General features: G+C 35.8%; 1 protein-coding gene across 9 annotated transcripts in view; it reads right to left on the bottom strand.

The window, feature by feature from the left end:
- The window catches only part of KLHL5 (kelch like family member 5), a 95989-nt gene that overhangs the window by 63301 nt on the left and 11254 nt on the right, over positions 1 to 21434 (bottom strand). For 2 of the 9 annotated variants that reach the window (XM_019414002.2, XM_019414027.2), the window contains exons 1-2: positions 8928 to 9401; positions 7741 to 7839 (exon numbers count right to left, since the gene is read on the bottom strand). The exons of 4 other annotated variants lie outside the window; for them this stretch is intronic. In XM_019414002.2, coding sequence (XP_019269547.1) covers positions 7741 to 7839; positions 8928 to 9307 — 479 coding nt within the window. In that variant the 5' untranslated portion in view covers positions 9308 to 9401. Of the gene's footprint in view, positions 1 to 7740; positions 7840 to 8927; positions 9402 to 21434 lie in introns of those variants that run through there. 3 more of the 9 variants (XM_019414010.2, XM_019414034.2, XM_019414018.2) reach the window with 3 other exon arrangements.

The raw sequence follows: 21434 nt of genomic DNA on the forward strand, positions 1-21434 counted from the left end.
AGCGAAATAGGAATAAGTAATACCTAGTACTTTCTTTAGAGAATCTGTCATGGGAGGATTATTAAATGAAATGATGAATGCATAGCTCTAGCACAAAGTACACAGTCAAGGTAAGCTACTGTTGGTAGATCCTATGTTTTCACTGGCAAATGGAAAGGCCTGTCTTTTGTTTTTATACAATGTTGTTTGGCTGGTTTGTTGGTTGTCTTTTTAAAAAATGATCCCCAGCATTATCAATTTTATAACTAAATTTCATACTTCCTAATTAAAATGGTCTTTTGTAAACCCAGTAGACATCAAAACCCACAATACGATCATTTAAGAATAGGCCACTTACAGAGCATTTAAAATATATTTCTCTGAGATTCTATACAATCTTCCACATAACAGAGGAAACACATCTAACATCTCTGCTTTGTTTTAGTTATATGATGTTACTACAATGGTAAATCATTAAAATCTTTCATAATGGATATTCACTGTGGAGAACTATGCATTGCTGAATATTTCCAAGCTACAAAGAAACATTTAATTTTTAGCTTACTGCCCTGCTGCAGTAGACAATGAACTTGTAAGTCATGAAAATGCCTAAACATAGCAAGGAGGCAAGTATTAAACAGAATAAACTCATCAACTATTTCCAGAGTAACTCTTAATAGGCAATATTGCACCAGAAGTTAGAAACTGTGGGGCTGCAAACAAAGATAGAATCTTTAGTGAAGGAATTTGAAAAGTTTCATGAACTAGAAAGAAAATTAAATAGCAACACTGCCTAACCCTTGCAATTCCTCAGATTTCATACATGTGACACACGTACAAAACACGTACCAAGACCAACATTGCCTTTTATTGAAAAACTACTTAGATTTCTTCACTTTCATCATCAGAATTTGCTTTAAGCTTTCTTCATGGAGTAAATTTTCAAAATAAGTTTAAAAAACCACTTCATAAAAATTACACTGTATGTAGATTTGAACAGAAAACAAAGCTGCACGAGACTCAAACTGGTCTGCTTGGCTTGCTCTCTCTGTGATTTACTCCTAGCTATCTGCCTCATAGCTTCTGGCACTCAGAATTCATGCTTTTGCAAATTGCAAATTACTAGATCATGAATCTTTTGGCATCCTCTACAAATATTCAAAACCACAAATGTAAAATAAGAATGTAAATTGCTTAGTATAGGCTAGCAGTCTCTAAATCTTTTTTATGCATGTCCTTTTCAGTATACTTTTAAGCATGTGCCCAAATATATAGATAGTTACTAATTTATAAAAGATATACAGATACCATTGTACAGTTTTTACATTCTAAAACATAGCAAAGATAGAGCTTTGAAGAATAAGATAAAGGAATATGGTTAGTAATATTCTAATAACTGTATGGTGACAGATGGTAGCTAGATTTATTGTGGTGATCACTTTATAATGCATATAAATGCTCCCTGTTGTAGATCTGAAACTAATACAATATTGCTTGTCACTACACTTCAATAAAAAAGCATAAGATAAAATGTAAATAGAAGATCTATTTTTGCCATTTCTCCAGCTGATCATTTTGTATATCCCCAGTTGGAGTGTAAGTGCTATTGGAATATAGAGAAGGGAAAGATCAATATGAGATAGTGTTTGGAAAGGCAACAAGTAGCAAGTGAGATCTGAAATGTGTCTTGGAATTAAGTGGGTGAGGAAGAAGAAAGTAAGAAGCTTTGAGGTTGTGTCCTTTAAGAGGAGGACAAGGCAGGTGTATAAGAAGAAATGACAAGAGGAAAGGCAAAAGAATACCTTCACCTCTTCCCTTCTCAAGACAAATACTTTTTATTTGAGAGAGACAGAACATGCGTGCATGAGGGCACAGGGGAGGGGCAGAGGAAGAGGGAGAGAGAGAATCATAAGCAGGTCCCACGCCCAGCACAGAGCTAGACATGGGGCTCGATCTCACGACCATGAGATCATGACCTGAGCTGAAATCAAAGAGTAGGACACTTAACCGACTGAGCTATCCAGGCACCCAAGACAAATATTTTTGATTTTGGAATTTAAGGGAGTTTTTCCTGGTACCAGGGCCAGAATATCTATGGTGGAGAGAATTAAATGTCTTAGAAGAATCAAATTGTCTTAAATAACCAGTGTGAAGGGAAAGGGCCAATGGGTACTCTTATACAATGCTGCAGAGAATTAAAATAGTAGTAATGTTCCTGGGGCGCCTGGGTGGCTCAGTCGGTTTAGAGTCTGACTCTTGATTTCAGCTCAGGTCATGATCCCGGATTCATGGGATCAAGTCCCATGTTGGGCTCTGCACTGACTGCAGCGCCTGCTTGAGATTCTTTCCCCCTCTCTCTGCCCCTCCCCTGCTCATGTGCTCTCTCTCTCAAAAACAGAAATAAATTAAAAACAATAGTATTATTGTTCCTGAAATGACTCTGACAATACAAATAAAAAACCCTAAAAACGTGCACACCTTTGGGACTTTATCCAAAGAAAACAATCATTTGTATGTATAGAGATGAATAGAGATCTTGCTACAGGGAAGGTTTATCACAGGCTGTTTCTAACAGGAAAATACTGAAAACAACCCAAATTCTAAAAAAGAAACAGAACATTGGTTAAACAAAAGGTGTATCTGTGCAGGGGAGGATGCTGCAGCCATTTAAAAAGATGTAACAGTTAACGACATGGAAAACTGTTCTAGCGGACGTTGTTTTTGCCTATCCAGGATCCCTTCTTATGGTAACAGATCCATGTCTACCTTTTGGGAAACCACACATTCCCCTATCTCAGTCCACATGGCTTGGAAAAAGATGGATCTTCCCCCTGAACAGGGTTGGACAGAGTATCACATCTCCTAGCAATTATGATTGGTTTGAATGAACCCATGACCCAAACAAGGCCAGTAAGAGTCAATTTCAAGATGTTAGCTGGCATTCTTTGAAGAGTCACTCTCTTTCCATTGAGGTTGCTAAGCTGATAAAAAGTAAACATGCAGCTGCTAGTGGCTTTTTTGCTACCATACTGTGAACCTGCCCGAGAAAATGCTGTCACAAAGGAAAACAGAATCTAGAGAGGAAGAGTAATAAGATTTGTGGTGTTATTCGAGTAGCTGCATTCAGCCATGAATAAAACTAAGCTTTAACCTTGGATTTTTAATTTATTTATATGAACCAAAAATTTCTCGTTTTTTGCTTTAGTCAGTTTGAGCTGGGCTTCTGTCTTCTACAACAACAACAAAAAAAAATCCTAATTTTAATATTGGCATCAGGGCAAAAAAGTGGGTTACAAAATAGAATCTACGGTAAGATTCAGATTTTCACTTGAAAAATGCATATGTTTATTAAATATGTATAGAAAATATACTTGAAGAACACTTCCCCAAATTCTTAATGGCTGTTATTTTTGGGATGGCAGGATAGTGATTCTTATTTTTCTGTTTATACTTATCTCTATTTTCCAATATCTCTGTGGTAAAAATACTACATAATATGGAAAAAACTAATTAAAAAACTCTGTCTAAAGAACTCTATTCAGCTGTCTTCACCCCTTGCTCTCTGTTGTTTATAACTCCCAAATCATTCTTTCCTTCTATCACAGTAGTGAATTTTGCTGGACACATCGCTACCCAGGTAAAGATCACATTTCTGAGCCTCCCTTGCAACTGGCTGTGGCCATGTGACTAGGTTTTCAACAAAAGAATATGAGCAGAATTGATACATGCAACTTGTGCTATTCGCTTAGTATCTTCCCTTTTCTTTTGTTGGTCCTTCCCACAGGCTAGAATGCAGAGTTGAGTAGCTTTGAGCAGGAGTTGAGTAAGCTTTGAATGTGAAGAAAAGGTAACATCCTACAGGATGGAGAAACAATATGGAAGGAATCTGGATCTCTGTGTAAACTTGTGAAGCAGAGCTACTTATCAGCCCTGAGCTGCTTGCTTATCTGTTAGGAAATAGAAAAATAAACTTCTATTTTATTTGAGCCACTGTACTTCTGAATCTCTTTGTTTATATCATCTTAGCCTATCCCTTACTAATATGCTCCCTAAAGTTAAATGACCAAATTATATGGCTATGTGCATATGGGTGTATATGTGTGTGTGTGGCAGGGTGTGATTGTTTTCATGCCTAATATACCAAACATTAAAATTGTAAAACCTCGCTATCTAGTTCCAAATGGATAAAAATAAAGTACAAGCAATAAGTGGCATAAAGGCAGTTTCTCTGCCTTTAAAATTTGGAGTTATAAAGGCCAGTTGTGCAATTGTAGCACCAATCCTTTTTCCTAGGCTGATTCTTCAGCTTTCTCAGCAGCTCTGCAAACTCATATGATTCCAACAAATTCCTATTCTGTTAAACCAGCCAATTTCAGTTGCTTAAAACTAAGAAGGATACAGCAGTGATGCAGCATACAGAGATGCTTTAGAAGGTTCATGAGCTCCTTGCACTGTATACTAAATATTTAACACATACACATACACACCTACATGTGCACACACACAAATGTGTTCCTCAGTTTTAGGTCAAGGGAATCCATGCTATGATTTGGGCATATATGTGTGACAGAACATGCAATACAACCTTCCCAGATACAAGTACATTACAGTTGAACTTCTTTGCAATCCCCGGAAACAGAATTCGTTTCATGTGGAAATGTAGAGGATTTAAATTTCAGACCATACCAGAAATAATAGACTGGTTCAAACAAGGAGATGTGGAGACAACATAAAGAGGGTTAAGAAAAGAAGGTAGCTAGCGCTTAAAAAAAGTGGAGATAACCCCTTGTTGGGAAAGCCTCGAGGAGGACCTAAATGCTTCAAGAAGAGTTAAAGAATAGCAAGGATATCTGTAATTGAAACACAAAGGAATGAGCAGCCAATTAAGATGGGTCAGATGGAAGACTGTGGATAAAGAGTTGTGGCCATGTTAAGAAACTATACCTGTCAGCCAGCCAGGCTTGGCATTTTCAAGAACCAGGCTAAGAAGATTAGCTGAGGAGAGAAAGTGAAATTGGTTTAGAATGAATCATTAACTATTATGTTAATCCAAGCTGAACTTAGTGATGAAATAGTCACAGACAACTGCCTACTGGTGTGTGAGCATGAAATCTACATCTTAATTGCTTGGGCTCAAAATGCAGCCACTTCCAAGTGATCAAGGTCAATATCAACAGTGTAAGTGAGGTTGATAGTATGTATCCTTGATATGATGTTGACTAACATTTCTCCTTCAAGAGAAGGAAAGTCCAAGAAACTGTCACAGCCCAGAGGAGCCTAAGGAGACATGCTAACTAAATACACCATGGGATTCTGGGATTCTGGGATTCTGGAGAGGATCCCACAGTAAAAAAAGGACATTAGGTAGAAATTCAGAAAATCTGAATAAAGTATGGACTTCAGTTAATAATAATGTATCAACACTGGCTCATTAATAGTAACATATGTATCACACTAATATATTAAAAATAGGAAAAACTGAGGGTAGGAATTCACTACACTATTTTGCAACTTTCCTGTAAATCTAAAACAGTTGTAAAAACACAAAGTTCATTTTTTTTAAATGCAGTTTTATTTCACTTACAAACTTGGAGGAAGTTATCTAGCCTTTCTGTTCTTCATTGGTTTCATCTCTAAAATTAGAATGGTAACAGTGGCTATCTCAGAAATTTGTTGTGAAGACCAAATGACTTAATACTAAAATGCATAAAACAGTGCCTCACAGATACTAAGCAGCCAGTCAGTATTAGCTATTATTAGTTTTGAATATTTGTAAAGTACAGTAATATTTTATGCATATTGCCTAAAGTATGATATCGAGATCTGACATGTAAAATATTAAGGTCTAACTTTATGAACAAAGCTGGAAATAATGAAATTTCCCCCAATATGTCAAAAATGACATAAGTTCAAAGCTGGCAAATCAAGTGAAGTATAAACTGTGTTAGTATTAATCTATGGTCACAAGGTAGGTCAAAATGTAAACTTTGCTGGCCCTGGTAAGAATTCATCCTGCATTAAGGGCTTAGGAACTTAGTACTCACATAAAAGGTGGCAACTCTCACTTAGGATCTAAAATTCTTCACGGTATAAAAAATAAGTGTTGTATTTTAATGTCAATGTAATGGACTTAGATGATTCCCACGGAGAAAATGCTGGCTAGGTTACAGACCCAAGATCAAAGTCAAAAGATAAAAACTTTTAAATCACTTAGATGTGTGGCAGGAGAAATGAGCACAAGTCTAAGGGCTGAGACAGACATTTCTTCTTGTTAGAATACAACTAATCAAACACAGGGAACCTACGATGCTTTTAACTACTACCTTGAATTGCACAGACCCACTGTAAGTGCTGGCATTTTTGTGCAGGTAAAACCACTCAGCTGTTTTCCCTTTCTTTCTAATAACTCAAAATTTCAATCTAAGTTCTCAGATTTACCTATGTAAGTAACACGAATGCTTAAAAAAGAAATTGTCTCTTTACCGTTAAGTATTTCCCTGTTATGTCTTTGACATTTTAAAATACCAATCTACAATATACTCAAATAAAATGTTTACTATGTTTTCTTTTTTGTAAATATTATGTAAGAAAAAGAATTATTCCCAGTTATATACAAAAATGTGATGAATGTCAGCATAGCTTCTTTTGACATTAACAGTGACAGCTTTTGATTTGTTTACAGTAGAAGGGCAACCACCCAGAGACTGCTCACTTAATCACAAAGCTGGGGGCAAATACATATATCCTGATGACAAAGATCAAAGACTCCAAGCTGAAGGACTGAAGGAAGATGTGAGAATCAGATATATTTAATCTAGTATAAAACAGAGGAGTAATAGCGACACACAAATGTCAATTCTAAATCCAGAATGGTGGGATTTTTTCCCTTTTTGCAATAATATGTTAGGACAGAGATTTCAAAACCTTTGGGAATATTAAGATGCTTTGACACATTTCCCTTCTTATATCTAAAAATCAGAGACTTTTTAAAAGTACATTTTATTTTTGAAATTATAATTTTAAGATTAGTTTGGTCACTGCAAATCTAAATTATTTAGTCCCATCTTATTATTTACCTTCTCAATCTTCTTGATTAGCATTTTTAAAGCAACTACATTTAGACTTTTTAAAATACCATTTTCTTACTTTTATATCCCCTGTAAGTAAAAATGTCAATTTTATATTCTTGAATTATGCATAATCTCTCACTAAAAAAAAAAAAAAGGCAACCTTTTTCTTTCATAATGAATATCCCACTAAGATGATATTTTGATATGGATACTAAAGAATACATTAACTTAATTTTAATAATCATTTGTTATGCATACAACCTTTGTTGTAAGAAAGTAAATTATAGCAACCAAGGTGTGTATAACCTTTCCAACTTTATACATTGTATATGTTCACATATGTATAATCTCTCCAGGTAGTAGTTACAGGTTAAGATTTTTTAAATTTATGGTGATAAATAAATGCTTTGTTTTTCTGATTTTGTTAAAATATTCTTGATACAGTGTATTGATTTTCAAATGGAAAGATGATTATTTTTTGGTTTTCCACAAAAATGATACACCGTGAACCTTTTATTATATACATTATTATTCTCTTTATGGCAACAAGTCTCCAAAGAAAATACAAAGCAATGAAACCACACTAACTCAACTGCTCTCCATATTAAAATTATTTGTGTCTCCTATTCACTTAAGATAATGCCAAATCACAAACTAATTACGTTGTTTAAAAATTAAATACACTAGTTACCTATGTAAAGATATGCCCCTCTCTCCAGTATACAAATGATTATAGATGACTGGTCTATATTTATTATTATTCCAACACCACAGTTCAGAATTCCATGTTCTGAAGGTTAGAAGAGAAGGCAGTAAATATCCCCAAGTAATAGGTACTTGAATATATGAACTCATTTTGTCTCCATCTCTTATGATGCCTATAATTGACAATAATCACCATACAAATTACAAGTGTTATCAAAACCTGAAAGAAATTTTAAAAGAAGAATCCAGTAATCAAATTAGACAAACAATAGCCTTTAAATATTTAGAAATATTCCTGAATGAAGCTGAATCAGAAAGATGATTTTCATGCTATAACTTATTACATAATATATAGTGTAGTAGTTTAAACTGATTAATGAGAAAATTCATTTCAAAGATAAAGCCAGGTTCCAAAGGTGAAGATGAATGAAGTCATTGTGAAATCACCAATTTATTCTTTATGTTCTCTCCTCAAACTCACTTCCCCTTCTTGCTCTGCCTTCACCCATTAACCACATCTAGCTCCTCTCCTGAAGGAATGCCCTTCACTTCCCTAAACAGCACAATTTTCAGTGAAGTGAAGGTAACAGGAATTAGTAGCTGTCATCTTAGAAAGAGACATGTTACTGTATTTTCTGTATTAGTCTGGAGAGCTACAACATAGACAGGACAAAGAGAAATAACCATAAGAAAAATATTATTGTAACTACAATGCTGTAAAAAAATATTGACAACTACAATGTGCATCTCCTTGTAAATCCTTTCATTTTCATTAAAATTAAAACATGACTCACTAATCTGCTGCAAACTAAAGTGTCATGTCTCCTACAGTTTTCATATGACTATAGAAGGTGAATGAATGAAGCAAACTGCAAGGCAATGATGCATAAAATTGCTACTATATATTACTTTCCAGGCAGAACGATATCTATATATGGAACACAAGATATTTCAAAATGAATGCTACTTGTTGTCTTTATAATTTACAGAATTGAAATTAGTATTAGAACATGTTAATAAACCCTAGCAAAAGTACCATATATGCATACCAAGGTATTATGTGTATACATGCAGTGCTATATAGATTTCATACATAAATAATAACACTAAATTATTAACACTATAGAGAATATACCCCCATGCCCCATTTCTAACAGTAAGAAAATAATCAACCTGCATGAACTGGAATCAGATTCATTTTCTTCTTCACTAGTGCCATCATCCACTTCTGGTCTATCCAGCCAGTGTGCACCGCCACAATCTTCTGCTGTAAACTCAAATGCAGGGACTTCAGAGGTGGATGCCATTGGCCAAGAAGGTGAATTCTGAAAATCCAGTTGGCTGGACCTTCGGTAACCAATTGAAGCCAAAGGCAATTGTAGGCTACATGGATCTAAAAACTTTCTCCCACCGTTTGCTCCAGTCTGTCCTCGATTCCAAAATTCTCCCTGCTGGCTGTCAACTGTAGAATTAGATGATGCTTGATGGCTAAACCACCTCCATCTGATTTTCAAAATCTGCTTCACATCAAACTCTTTACGAGAACCAGACATCCTCAGAGAAACCAAGTGATCGTCTAGGCAACGGGCAAAAAGCACTGCACACAGATTTGTGCATCCAACCAAGACAAGAGAAGTCTATGCCCTGCTGTGCACAATAAACAGATTGAAAGGAAATAAATCACATTCACATATATATCTACATTAACTTTTATACGACTATAGCGGAATATAAAGAACAAAGGAGAATGAATAACGATGAAACACGGTGGAACATTCCATTCAATCAGAGCAAACTCTCATCCACCTATCCTGAAGCAGCTAGAGCACTTTCCCCCTTTCTCCTTTCCCATACTGACCATTAGCTCTCACAAACACTGACAGCATTCATTAAAGTCCTTTCAAATGCAGAACACCCCCCTCTTTTCTTAAACCACAAGTGACAGAAACTGAAAGCACTATCCCGTTGCAATATCTCAGTCTCTGCTGCTTAGTGTATTAACTCTTTCATTGCTACAACAAGGAATTTATTCCAGAGCATTTTCCTTTGTACATAAAAATCACTGTAAAACTAAAATGTTTCTATTTTTATACTAAATTCCTAAATGAGCTATCACAAAATAATCATTTTTAAAAAGCATGTTTAATTAGATGAGTAATAATGACTTTTAAACTGTGCTTTTTTGGGGGAAGGGAGGGGGAGGGATAAAAAGGTGGGGCTCCAGTTTGTGGCTTGCAGTTTCTATCTTCTTCCTTCAGGAAAGGAGTGTATTTAATTAATACAGTAAGATCTGGGGTAGGATTTCATTTGAGCAAAGAATAGGAAAAAGGAGAAGGAAAAAGTCTGAAAACTACACAGGATCAAAATATGACAGTACTTACTCTTTTCTTCAAATAAACAACTTGAAGCCAGTATTGCCCTATAGTTGGGATTGGGCTGCTTTAATTTAGTATAGTTTCCAAATTTCTATGACACCACTTAGAAGGAGGAAAGTGTAGTTCAAGAAAGCTACCCAGGACTGGGACAGGATTACTTCTTGAGTGTACAAGTACCCTAATGGTGCCCTCTGTTGTTAGCAAAACAGAAAAATAGTCTGAAGATGGTGACAGTTAAGGCAAGCTGATAAAGCAAATAAAAAAATCAAAATTTAAAATACTGAATAGTTACCATGAGCCAGACACCCTACTAAGCGTTGTGAGGGACACAGTTGCATAACATCTTGGTTCCTACCTTCAAAAAGAACTCAATCAAGTTACTGACACAAAAAGCATTTGATAATTTAAATATAAGAAACATTACAATGTTGCAATATTAATATACTGTGATCTACAAATAGAGAATTTGAGTTTTCAAGGTGCTCAGCATCTAATGCTATTTCACTCGGAAGACAATGCCTATTATCAACTGACCAGAAAAAAAAAAAGTCTGTTTTGGAGGCTTACAACAATACTGGGAGGTATAGATCTTAACCTCACACAGCTCTCGAGAAGAATAAAAATTATTCAGAGAAACAAGAATGAGAGGCATGAAAAGCTATCTACAATTTTGTGCTCAATATGGTAGAACAAACCATAAATACTGTAAGAAACAGAAAGAAGGTATCAGGATGGTGTGGAGTGGCATGGGCCAGTTTCATCAGGGAGAAAGCCTCTAGGGATAGTAAGCTATATAGACAGAATGGGGATAGATTTTATTAAAGAAGGAAGATATTAATAAAAACATGAAGTGAGCATATTGACAAAGAAAGGGGGGGGAAAACAGCAATGGACCAGCCAGCCAGACATACCTAATTAATTTTAAGGAGCAAAAAGACATAAATTGGAATGAATACGATGAGATAAAACGCCTTGAGCACAAAGCAAAGGTGTAAAGGCTCATAGGCAATAACAAGTGGACCGTTGAACGGGGCACTGTTTTAAAAAATTAATTTGGCAGTAGCATGAAGGATGCATTCAAGAGTAAAATGACTTTCTCTGTCTGCTAACCTGTCATAACTCCACTCTATCCACCTTTATTTCTAACCATTTTCCAACAAGGACACATTGCTTCTTTGGTTGAGATAGAGTCTACATTATGTTGCTCCCTCTTCTATATGCTGTTTGTGTCCCAAGGTCTCTGGTTTTAAGATATTACTCATCCTGGGGTGTCTGGGTGGGTCAGTTGGTTAAGCAACTGACTCTTGATTTTGGCCCAGGTCATGATCTCAAGGCTCATGAGTTCGAGCCCCATGTCGGGCTCCGTGCTGCCAGCACGGGCTTGCCTGGGATTCTCTCTCTCTCCCCCTCCCTCTGCCCCTACCTTGCTCTCGTTCTCTCTCTCAAAATAAATACATAAACATCAAGATCTTACTCATCTTTTGAGGTTAGCACAGGCACTACTGCCCCAAGAGGCTCCTCCAATTACTCTAGCTTTGTGGTTCTCAACAGAGGTAGCACCAACCCTCCACTCCTACACCCCCAAAAAGGGATTCTGGAAGTCGCGGGGGCAGGGGGAAATTTGTAGTTGTTTGATGACCAGAGTGCTACAGACATTAAATGGGTGGAAATGGCAAACATCTTGCAGTTCATGGTACAGACCCTCATAATGGAGAAATGCCACCGCAGTAGTGCATAAGGATCTTGCCATTATCTCCATTCAGCTTTACATAAAAGAATTCTTTTCTCTCCATTGTTTTGAAATTCATCTGTGTTGCTGCCTGTAGCAGCTGATAGTTGGTTTTTATAGCTATACAGTATTTCACTATATAAACATACAACCAAAAAAATGCATTCTATTGCTCATTTTAGTTGTTTCTAGTTTTAGATTTTTAGAAGTAATCCTGCTATGAACACTCCTGTCCATGTTATCTGGTGCACATGTATATGCATTCCTATTGAGTATATATACACAGAAACAAAACTGCTACATCATAAGGTATGCATATGTTCAACTTTGATTATTATTGATTTACACTCCTACAACCATATGAGGATTCCAGTTACTCCATAAACACTGGGATTGTCAGTCTTTAATGTTAGTCATACTGATGGGTGTGTAGTGAAATCCCATTTGATTTTACTTTACATTTCTCGTTATTAATGTTATTGGGTAACTTTTTGTATTTACTGGGCATTTGGACATCCTTTTGTGACAGGGCCTTTGTTTGTCTCTTGATCTTTTTGATTTATTGGCGCTCTTTATTTCTAATATGAGTCTTCTATTAGCCATATAATTTTAATGTAAACCACCCTTTTCCACTGAATTGAGGTATTACTTTTGTTATTAATTAGCATCTCACATATACAGAGATCAATTTGGGGATGCTAATTGTTCTATTTGTCTATTTTTTTAATGCTTATTTATTTTGAGACAGACAGAGAGAGAGAGAGAAAGAGCACAGGGAAAGGGCAGAAAGAGAGGGAGAGAATCCCAAACAGGCTCCATGCTGTCAGCACAGAGCCCAATGTGGGGCTCGATCCCACCAACCATGAGATCATGAGATCCCACCAAAATCAAGAGTTGGATGCTTAAGACTGAGACACCCAGGTGACCCTACTATCTACTTTTATGCCAATAGTACAGTGTCTTAATTATAGTCTACCTATAAGATGTTTAATATCCATTAAAGTTCCTATCTCCATATATATCCTTTTAGAATAATTTTTAAAGCTAATTTTAGATATTTACCCTTCTCTATATACTTTAAAGTAATTCTACCCAATCCTTTTCTCAACAAAAAGCCCCAACCCTATTGAGATTCTAATTGAAATTGCATTAAATTTGTGTATTAATTTTGAAATGATTGGCATTTTATGATATTAAGGCTTCACATCTAAGCATATATGCTGTTTAGTTTGTTCAGAGCTCATGCTCACCAATAAGATTTTGAAATCTTTTGACTATAGGTTCTGTGCCTTTCTTACAAAACTTTTTATCATGTTCTTTTCTTTCTTCTTGTCACTGTAGTAAATGCAATATTTTATTTCTAGTTCCATTTCCACATGGTTATTGCAATTATAACAAAAGTACTGAGTACATTTATCTTGTATCTAGTCATCTTATCACACTTCTTCATTAGTTATATTTTAAAAATTGGTGTTCATTTTTCATTATGTTAAGTTAGAGATACTTTGAGACATCTAAGTGGAGATGTCAGATAGTTGGATAAATGTTTCTGGAACTCTGATCCCAGCTCCAAAACCTCTAACAGAAGTCTAGTAGTGGAGAAGCCACTAAAGGAGACTGAAAAGGAATAACCAACGAAGAAGTAGAAAATCTACAGGGTCTGGTGACAGGCAAGTCAAAAGATAAAGGTATTTCATGGCAAAAGGCATGGTCACAATGTCAAATAAGAGGTCAAGTATTATATGCAAAGAAATATGTCCACTGGAGTTGGCAACATAAAAAATTTGCCAAATAAGATAGGAGGAGTCTCAGTAAAGGAGTGGGGACCAAAGCCAGACTGTGGCGGGTTGAAGGTTAACGGGATATGAGAGGAATAAGAGAAGACATGTATAGACAACTCATTCAGAAAATGTGAACAGTGGGGCACCTGGTTGGCTCAGTCAGTTAAGCAACCAACTCTTGGTTTCAGCTCAGGTCATGATCTCACAATTTGTAAGTTCGAGCCCTGTGTAGGGCTCTGTGCTGACAGTGCAGAACTTGTTTGGGATTCTCTCTCTTTGCCCCTCCCCTGCTCGTTCTCTCTCTCTCAAAATAAATAAATAAGTAAACTTAAAAAAAAAAAAAAAGAAAATTTGAACAGTGAGGCTGCATAATGGGATTGTAGCTGGAAGAGGTGAAGGATCAAAGTAATGGTTTTGCTTACTTCTTTATTTGTTGCTTTTTAAAAATATGAAGCATATTGGAATGATGAGAATGATCCAGTAGGAAGAAGAGACTGATGACTATAAGGAGAATCACTGGAGCAAAAAACAGTGAAGACTCTGATAAAAGGAAAAGAATGGCACCTGAGTGCAGCAGATGGCTTAGATAGTCATAGGAGGAGGGATACTTCCTCTGTTGTAAGATTTATAACTTTCTAAATGCATCGATTATTTAAAAGGATAGATATGCATTAAGCAATCTACTCAAGATGAAAATCAAATCAGCCCTCTAAAAGGAGTCATGAAATAATAAAGATTAGAGGAGACACTGAAGAATTAAGAAATAAAATGACAGACTAAAGATCCAGCTCCTAAAAACATTTGCCAATATTTTCTCTTACCTCTAGCAAATTTAACCAAAGAAAAAACAAATCAGAATTCAGAAAGAGGATAAAATAAGTCATAATAAAATAAAATATTTAAATAAAGAGTTAAAAACACTAATATGGCTACAAAAATTTTAAATGTCAAGTTGAATAAGGGAAATGCTGACAAATGGAGAGAATTTAAGCAAGCAAAGTTGGAAAATAGTCTTCAAAGATAGAATTTACTCAAAATCCCTTACAGCTAGATCTCTATTTAATAATTTTGCCTAAGGTTAAGCTTGTCTAAGCATGGGCACTTTGGAGAAAAATCTTCATTGTAACAAAAAACATTAAAAAATTATCTATTGATACAGTAGCTTGTTATAGTGCCCATGTTAGAAAGAGCTTTATGGAAATTATTTCCCAGATTTAATTCAATTCTTGGGCCAAATACTTTATTAAAAATGTGTAGTTAGCTTAAGAGTTAATGCTTTAATGGCATGAAATTTAATATTTACATAACACCTTTTCTTCTGTTTCATCAGCTTTTGCCAAACAATATAGAACTGTTTTGCTCAAAAACTTACCCAGCTCGGTTGAGGAGTACTTCTTAAAGTAATTATTCACACAAGATCAATACGTATTAAAAGTCATTACATTGCTAAATTATTAAAATGGTCTGCCTGGACTACTCCATATCAATTAGATCCCTTCCTATTCTCTGTACCCCAACTCTTTAAATTTTTTTTTATAGCACCTATCATTGCCTTGCATACTAGCTGTTTATTTCCTTACTTATTATCCTTATCCTCACTACAAAGTAAGCTATAGTAAAGCTTTGGTTAATCACTACAACCTTATAACTTAGTATGGTAGCTGGCAGACAGTAGGTGCTCTATAAATACTTCTCTAATGACTGAATGTATCGAACAATTACAAGAGCAATAATAAAAATATATACATTTTTGAAATTACAAAGAATCTAATTTAAAAAATATTAGAGGGGCACCTGGTGGCTCAGTCAGTTGAGTGTCCCACTCTGGATTTTGGCTCAGGTCATGATCTAACGGTTCATGAGTTCAAGCCCTGCATTGGGCTCTGTGCTGACAGTGTGAAGCCTGCTTGGGATTCTCTCTCTCCCTCTCTCTCTGCTCCTCCTACATCTCTCTCTTTCAAAATAAATAAATAAACTTAAAAATATATTAAAAAACATGGGGCGCCTGGGTGGCGCAGTCGGTTGAGCGTCCAACTTCAGCCAGGTCACGATCTCGTGGTCCGTGAGTTCGAGCCCCGCGTCAGGCTCTGGGCTGATGGCTCGGAGCCTGGAGCCTGGAGCCTGTTTCCGATTCTGTGTCTCCCTCTCTCTCTGCCCCTCCCCCATTCGTGCTCTGTCTCTCTCTGTCGCAAAATAAATAAAAAACGTTGAAAAAAAAATTTAAAAAACATTTATCTCTGGGGACAAAATCTTTTCAGTATTTTTTCAACTTAAGAAAAAAACCCATAATATATATTACCCTAAGTATTTCCTTTTTCTATTTCATTCTTTAGGCATAAGAAATTTTTTATCACTTTGAAATCTAATGGCTAAATAGCAGATGTCTTTTTAGAGTGACCAACATTTTCTTCAAACTGATCATCAAATTCTATTCTGTACCTCTCTCTTAAGAAGTTGCCTTTCCTTAAACTGGAGATGCCGCTCACACTACTTGAAGTAGAAAAGTCTCAATTATGAATACATTTTTCAAAATGTAATTAAAAAATCCACATGCAATTTCTGCTTCAAATCTGCTCAAATGTTAGTTTGTGAATTCAAAAGATGACTCTATTCAGTATTATAATAGCAATACTGAAATGCCATTAAGATAGACTGCAGACCAGCTCACTTCAACAGTGTGACTTTTAAAGGCATGGCTTCACTCAATAAAAATCACAGCTATTGAGTAACCGAGTTATATGGGTAATCATTATTATACAAACCTCTCTTCACATAGTTTTTAAGACAACAGCTTTGCTCTATGAGCAATCAATTATAATAAATCTATTCCTATAGTTTTAAGTGTGTAATATAGATCGCATGAAACACTTCAGGAATTAATTTCACTGTACTAGCCCAGCAGCATTTCACCTTCCCAAGTTTTCCCTCAACTATAAAGAGTTACAATATATGATTTCAAAGAACACTTTAAAGTTTGATGTTCTAGGATAGACTTTAAACTTAGTCAAATTAGGTCTTTTATCAGAATTTGGCTTAATTATCTGAAAACTAATATAATTCCACTAACACTTAAAAATGATGGCAGAAAATAGTTAATTATTTACACATATTAGAAAAGATGTGAAATTTAAACTTTAATTTCAGAAATATGTCAGGTATTCTGTACCTCTTCTCCAACTCCATAAAAAAGTCATTATTATAAATGTAAAAACAAAATCCTACTTATGTAAATTCAACACATCTCTGTGCTATATGCAGAAAAAACTTAAAGATAAGAACACAGAAAATAAAATCTTTCAGGGCAGGGACCACCATATCCCTAACAACTTGTACAGTGCATGGCATTAAAACATTTACTAAATTTAAATCAAAGAATAAATGAATAAATTAATGACCCAGACCTTGATTGGAAAGATCTGAAAATCTAGCAGAAGAGGGTTTTGAATGAAACACTTACTGAATTATCAAGAAATAAGTATGTCCTTTATGTGGGAGGGGATGAGGTTCTTGAGTCCATTTAGATGTATGCTTCAAAAAAAATTGGCAACAGTGAAGAATGGATTTGTGAGGGAAGGCACCATCAGGAGAGAGACCAGTTAGAAAGCTCTTCAAGGTAAGAGGTACAGCTTAACCATGGCTGGAGGCAAGGAGATCTGAAAGGGGGATGGACATTAAAGATATTACAGAGACAGGCCTCATAGAAGCTCTGTGGCAAATGGAAAGGTAGCAGTCAAAGATGATAGCATTTTCAAACTTGGGTGACTGGAAGAAGAAGTAGGGTAACATCGACATAGAAAAGGAAGTAAGAAGGCTACAGCTTCAGGAGGATTGAGTGTAGCTTCAGATAAATTTGGTTTTAATTAAGTATTGGGAATAGGGGTCTGGAGTCTTATCCAGCTTATACTTCAATATCAATCTATTTAGGAAATTAGAAATTTAGAGTGTGGATAGAGGGGTCCTGGGCTGTTAACACTTGTTATCTTTTCATTCTTTCTACTAGTTACACACACGGCATCAAAATTTCTTTTGTAATGAAAAGAAGAATGTTAGAATATAATCCGAAATCCAAAATAAGGTTTCTGGTACAGTGTTAAATCTTTCACGTTGTTAAAAATAATTGGGTAATATTTCTGCTTTAATCAACAAATTAAAGATGAATTTTGGATTTAAATTCAGCTGTAACAAACCAAGAGATTTAGCTTTGTAAACTACACAGTGGACTGAAAGGTCAGAAGTTGAGAACTCTGATATATACGGAAAACTGAAGGTGCTTCATGGTAAAAGCCATCTAATATAGAAATTTTACTTCTTTGTGTACCCTAAAAGCACTGTGTGACACATATCAGATCAAAGTGAAAAAAAATGTGTGAGGTAAATTTTAACCTTTAAACTAAATTATGTCTCCTTGCTAAATGATCATACATTATCCCAAACTACTTGCTCAGATAACTTCTTCCCTAGACTGGAAACTCTATTAAGGTTACAGAAAGAGCCATGGCTTTTGAGACACTTAAAATACAAGAACTGACATTCAATTTTAAAAGTTCCATACAGCATGATACAGACATAGAGGCAGGCATAGGGTACTAAGGTCAAAGCAAAATTTTCAATCTAGCTGGACCTCTCTAAAAGCCCCTTGTCAGATGAAACCTCATAATTGGTCCATTAAATGAAAAAGTCAGTAACTGTAAAAATTATACTCACATATCCTTAAAGATTTTAACTGAAACACATACATGTACATTCATTCACAAATCTTTTCATATAGGGTTAATGCATATATTTTATGTGGGCCCCCTGCTGAGTTTGTGTCCTCTTTCTTGTATAAGCCATGCCCACAATGACCCAACATCCATGATTTCCATTTATGATTTCTATAAATGGAGAACTTAAAAGCACTTCAAAAATAATACAAATACAGAATCTATTAGACCAGTGGTCTGTCCACCTTGAGATAAAAAGCTTCTGCCATAATGAAATTAATGGACTTCCTTCTAGCAGAAAGTGTTACCATGAAAAAAATGTCAGCTGAACAAAACAGTGTGCTTAGTGATGTGTCTAATTTACATTTCAGTATGAGCTCATTTCCTTGAGAATTACTAATAGTCTAAAACCAGTTAGCTGGCCCATGAACTTTGACAGGCACTGCTTTAGACTTTGATGATCTCCAACAGACACACACACCCTCCCTCACCCCTACCCAGTCATTTTACAGTTTTCCAGCCTTCGTCAAATTTGATAGCCAATCTGTTAAGAACTCATTTATATTAAGATCTCCCAGAGCATTCAACTTAATTTTCAAAGAATGACTTTTTTCTTTACCCTCATTAATTAACATGTTTACAAATGTTTCATAATTATTAAAACAAGCATAACTGTTAAAAATGGGTTTGTGAATAAACACAACCAACTTTTGGTGAGTATCCAACTCAAGAGGTAAGCACAGAGTTGTGCGGAGTTGTGCCCTACTGTAGGGCATTCTATTTAGCCAAGAGTGTTTAATTGGCCCTGGGGATCAGTAAGTACAATTGACAGAGGGAAGAGGGTGCATTAGGTTAAAGCTATGAGTCAGTTCAGAGGCAGCTAGTTGAGGGTGCTTCTGTTGTTATTTTCCCACATTATTACTTATTAATGATAAGCCTAAGTGATATAGCAGAAAGCCTGAGTCAATAACTAAGCCACTCACCAGCTAGCTGTATAATTTAGGCAAATCACCTCTTTGGTTTTCAGTTTTGTGTGTGTGTACATGTGTGTGTTTCAGTTAAATCAGATTAGGTAAGTAACATATGCAAGTATTGAGTAAGGATCTAGATTTCTAATAGCAGCTACTATTTCCTGAGTGTGTAAATGTGCGTGATATGTGAAGTACCGTACATTGAATGGGGCTTTAGTTGTCTCAAACACTCTGGCAAACAGGTCATTCCTTTCTCCCCTTACATATGAGGACGCTGAAGTCAAGTGAGGTTATAAGATATGTGGGTAGCAGGGTTCAATGTGAATACAAAGACCAGATACTTTCAAATATGCCACATTGCTGCTTGCTTATAAAATATTCTCATCTGGAACTCATAACTACTTTGTGAGAAGGCAGAGTAGGTATTTCCCCCCATTGTCCAAATCAGGAAGCAGATTCAGAGTATAGCTGATTTGTAGGTTAGATATCAAGGAGTAGTAGAGTGGACTTAAATTCTTTACCAGTAAGATCTGACCAAACTAAAAGCAAATAAGGCACAAAAAGAGAAAAAAAAACAAACCGTCCTTAAAGAACGTATCACTTCTAATATAACAAAATACTGTTTATCATAATTGCAATTAAATGCCAAAGTGGTCTTTAATTCCTGAAGCACAAGAGCCTCCCAGATTTCTCCCCACTCGACTCCTTCCCAGTTTCTGTCACAAATTCTTATAGGACAATATGTTGACCCACATTAATATATATCAAAAGTACCTTTTAATCTTTCAACTGCTTATTGGTACTAATAACTGGTAGTAAAGCAAGCAACATTTTAAAAATCAGTTAAATTAACATTATATGGTGTTTTTATCCCCGTACTCATCTATAAAAGTTATCACAGTTGATACTATGAAGACCATAGTATAATTGTAGCAAAATATTTCCTTTTAAAAATAGCCCTTTAAGGTGAGCTCAGTTGGTTAAGCACCCAACTTTGACTCAAGTCATGATCTCATGGTTTGTGATTTGAGCCCCATGTCAGACTCTCTGCTGTCACAACAGAGCCTGCTTTGGATACTCTGTCTCCCTCGCTTTCTGCCCCTCCCCGGCTCACTCTTTCTCTTTTAAAAAACAGTCCTTTAGGGGCATCTGAGTGGCTCAGTCGGTTGGGTGTCTGACTTTGCCTCAGGTCATGATCTCACCGTTCTCATGAGTTTAGAGTTTGAGCCCCGAGTCAGGCTCTGTGCTGACAGCTCAGAGCCTGGAGCCTACCTCAGATTCTGTCCCTCTCTCTCTGCCCCTTCCCTGCTTGCACTCTGTCTCTGTCTCTCTCTCTCAAAAACATTAAAAAAAAATTTTTTTTTTAAATAGCGCTTTAACTTGATGACAGGTAGAAAAGATTTCCTTGCCACTCACTCTTGGATTTTATAAATTTAGGTATATATTTGCTGCAGCACAAGGATGAAAGCTATAATACTATAAAGGTAATGGCAAACCACCAATAAACTCCGGCTTGATCCTTCATGGTTGGCATGTGCTGAGACACCCAACTGTCTTATGTGCCATAAAAAGTAATAATCTGGATAACCATCATTTTGTCTTTTACTGACCTGAACCAAATTCAGTATTTCTATCTTCTATGTAGCTTTATGGTGATGGAGGGAAATAAAGTAATCAATCAGTACTCTCTAGACACAAATATAATAAAACAAAATTGGCTGGGTTCTGTGTATACATAATGAGCCAATCACAGATCCAGCTGATTCTGCTACAGAACCAATCAGATTTTATAGATGGTATATTAGCTGGAACAGTGAAAGCTGGGTAAGGAAAGGGTAGTAAAGGGCAATGTAAGCAACAGAGAAAAACGTGAAGCACTGTTTCTCAGCTGCTTGTAATTAGAAATCGTTAATCAATACAAATGTTACACCAGTTCACCATTATAAAGAAACTCCCTGGCTTGCCCTACAACTAGACCTTAAAAAGAAGCCACCAATTCATTCTATTATTCTCTAATTCATTCATTCTGTAATTCAGTTCCAGCAAAAAGCAAAATGAGTTATGTAAGTGAGTCAAATGGCAAGCAGTGGAGACCAGTGGAGGCTAGAATTATTCTTAACA

Source organism: Panthera pardus, unplaced genomic scaffold, assembly GCF_024362965.1.
Source record: "Panthera pardus isolate Hobbes unplaced genomic scaffold, ASM2436296v1 HiC_scaffold_13, whole genome shotgun sequence".
Lineage (NCBI taxonomy): Eukaryota > Metazoa > Chordata > Mammalia > Carnivora > Felidae > Panthera > Panthera pardus.